Raw genomic sequence first — 3,354 nt, forward strand, 5'->3', positions numbered from 1 at the left:
TTATAGAAATGTAACAACACATCAACTTGTAATGTTTTCCTCCTCATTTTACCTTTTCAGTACAATTAACACAGTTAGTTCTGGGCTTAAACAAGGGCAACATGTTTATAGAAATGTAATAAATTGTAATGTTTTCCTCCTCATTTTACCTTTTCAGTACAATTAACACAGTCAGTTCTGGGCTTAAACAAGGGCAACATGTTTATAGAAATGTAATAAATTGCAATGTTTTCCTCCTCATTTGACCTTTTCAGTGAGAATAATCCAGTCTGTTCTGGCCTTGAACAAGGGCACTGAAATCTGGCTGCATGTCTGAGGTGGCTATACGAAGGACAGCTGAGAGGTGGTCATCAGTGATAGAAGATCTGTGTTTGGATTTGTTGAACTTCATCACTGAGAATGTCTGTTCACATACATAAGTAGATCCAAAGAGGACTAGAATCCTCTGAGCATGCCTCCTCAGGTGTGGAAAGTTATCTTCTTTGAGGGAGGCATAAAAGTCCAGCAGTGAGACTGACCTGAAGTGCTCTGCCAGAAGTGTGTCAGACTGCAGGTCAATCAGTTCCATCTGAACATCACTTGGAGCATTATCCACATTGCAGTTGAAGGGAGAAGAAACCATGTGCATTTCATTCTCTATAGCTTTGAAATCTTGAAATCGCCTTGAAAACTCTGCATGCAGTGCTTCTAACATGGGTGAGTACTTGTGGATGTGATCGGCCGATGGTGTGGCCTCCTTTAGTGTTGGCAAGTGGGTCAGAAGGTTGTCCTTCACTTGGCTTGAGATAAGCTGCAACTTCCTCATGAAAGCCTTCACTGCACTGTACATCTCATGCACAAAAAGGCCCTTGCACTGCAGTTTGACATTTAGTTCATTCATTAGTGCAGTTACATCTACAGCAAACCCGAGGTCTGCCACCCAGTCCTCATCAGAAAGCTCTGGGATGTCATGTCCTTTCTTCACACAGAAATCCTGAATCTGTTCTCTCAGGTCCCAGACACTTTTCAGTACCTTGCCTAGGCTGAGCCACCTGACAGGGCAGTGGTAGCTGATGTCACCATGTTCCATCTCATTTTCCTCCAAAAGAGCAACAAATTGTCTGTGATTTAATGCTCTTGCTCTGATGAAGTTAACTGTTTTAGTTACTGTATCAACAACATGGTTCATCTTTAACACTGTCTTACACAACACTTCCTGGTGGATAATACAATGCAAAAATGTCAATTTCTGCACAGGATTAAGTTCTGTCACTTTATCCTGCATTCTCTTTAAAAGACCGACATTTTTCCCAGTCAGATTTGGACAACCATCTGTTGTCACACCTGCCAGACTGTCCCATTTCAGTCCTAACTTGTCCAAACATTCATTTACCTCTTTGAATAAGTCATTACCAGTGGTTGTCCCTTTCATTGGCTGCATGGATGCCAGCTCCTCCGTGACTTGAAAGTCTGCAGTCATTCCACGTAAGAAGATGAGAAGCTGAGCGGTATCACGCACATCGCAGCTCTCGTCCAAAGCCAGAGAAAAACAGTCAAAGTCTGCAGCTCTGTTCTTCAGCTGAAGCTCCAAGTTTCCACCGATGTCCTCAACCCGCCTCGTCACAGTGCGTCGGGAGAGTGAGATGTTCTCAAACGCGTCCTTTTTCTCCGGGCACATCAGTGCAACCGAGTCCAATAAGCACTCCTTAATAAACTCTCCGTCCGAAAATGCCTTACTTTTTCTGGCGATTTTGTGAGAAAGTACATAACTTGTCCTAACGGCTGCTTCTCTGGTGGTGTAAAGTTTTGTAAAAAGTCCTTGTTGAGTTTGCAGTTTTGCTAGCAACGCATCAGACACACTTGCGCGCTCTTTTTCAGACAGATTTCTGTATTTATCCTCGTGTTTAGTCGTGTAGTGGCGATTCAAATTGTAATCTTTTAACACAGCGACATGTGTACCGCAAATCAAGCACACAACGTTACCTTTAATTTCTGTGAAGAAGTACTTGGCAGTCCATGTCTTGTTAAAAACACGACATTCATTATCAACTTTTCTTTTCTTAGCGTGTGCTGACATCTTGAGGGTAACCCGAGTAACACTTGTTGCTATGCAACTTCACTCAAAGCTCGCATCACGAACATACGTCAATACAGAAGTAGAGTAACGCCCTTCAGAAGAAAAGCAGCACAGTTGTGTTTGCACGCACAACATAGATTATTATTATTTTTTTTATAGATATTTTTACAATCTATGTTGGGCCGGACAGGGACACACAAAGGGCCGGATGTGGCCCGCGGGCCGTAATATGCCCAGGTCTGACATAATCAGTACACAACATGAACACACAAGACTTGCAACAGGGGAGGGGAGTGGGGAATGGAGGTAACCCAGCATTGGCAAGCAGCCATCCGGTCCTGCAGCCAAATTACGGCGCTGGTCAGACCCGCCTGTCAGACTGGGGGTACAAAGCGACGAAGGCGAGGGATGGGGGGATGGGGAGGGTGATTGCATATCTGTGTATATGTAAGAGTTCGTGTATGTGTAGGCCTGGAGAGTCGCTACGCCTGACATCCTAATCTAGATGCCTCAGTCCGCAGGATGTCATAGCGATACACAGCAGTTGCCATGGAGTCAACCTTGATCAGGTCCCAGACAGAGTCAACAATCAGCAGGTGTCAGTGGGGAGTGGGGGAAGGAACACAAGAGCGTCTCACAGCAGTGCTCTTCTGGAGGAGTTGTTGTTGCAGCAGCGGCCTCGGCCAAGGCCATTCCTGGTTGAGGGGGGCCGAAAGCAGATAAGATTGGGGTTGTTTGGTCTTGGTACGAGTAGCCGCATTCCAATTTACACAGCTCCTGGTCCATTTGGGTCTCCACGATCCATTTGCCTTTGCAAAGCTGTAAGCTTCTCCAAGATGTTATCAATATTTTGGTTCATAGTCACCAAAGTCACAGTCTGAGTGCTGACAGCTCTGCCCACTGCTTCAATCATGACGGGCAGCCTTATGGGGTTTTGAACAGCTATCACCGTCTTCTTAATTCCTCGATAAACCAGGGCAATGCCTAATCCAAACAGCAGAAAACCTGTTATCATGGTTCCGAATAGGTAGATATCTTCAACGTCCTCCACGGAAAGAGCCGCCAGACACACGACCCGCCACCTCTCCCACGCGTCCATCGTGTAGCCAGCTGCGAACGTTCCGGCAGGGCAGTCAGGTTCCCCCGAACCCAAGCTTCTCGTCGAGAAGATGGTGTCAATTGCGTTGAGAGACCAGTCTAGTTGTTAAGATTAGCCTACTTGTTTTAATCACGTGGAACCACTGTCCATGAATGAATGAGTGTGACAGTGCATACTGTGAACCCTGTTATTTGGAGAC

General features: G+C 45.6%; 1 protein-coding gene across 1 annotated transcript; it reads right to left on the bottom strand.

The window, feature by feature from the left end:
• Positions 1-250: 250 nt before the first annotated feature.
• On the bottom strand, positions 251-1,657 carry LOC311297384 (general transcription factor II-I repeat domain-containing protein 2A-like; the record flags this gene model as incomplete). The annotated part of the gene is made up of 1 exon (XM_084419630.1): positions 251-1,657. The coding sequence occupies one exon, from the start codon at positions 1,655-1,657 to the stop codon at positions 251-253; it is 1,407 nt and encodes a 468-aa protein (XP_084275756.1).
• Positions 1,658-3,354: the final 1,697 nt, after the last annotated feature.

This window comes from Rutilus rutilus (assembly GCF_951802725.1).
Source record: "Rutilus rutilus genome assembly, chromosome: 9".
Taxonomy (NCBI): domain Eukaryota; kingdom Metazoa; phylum Chordata; class Actinopteri; order Cypriniformes; family Leuciscidae; genus Rutilus; species Rutilus rutilus.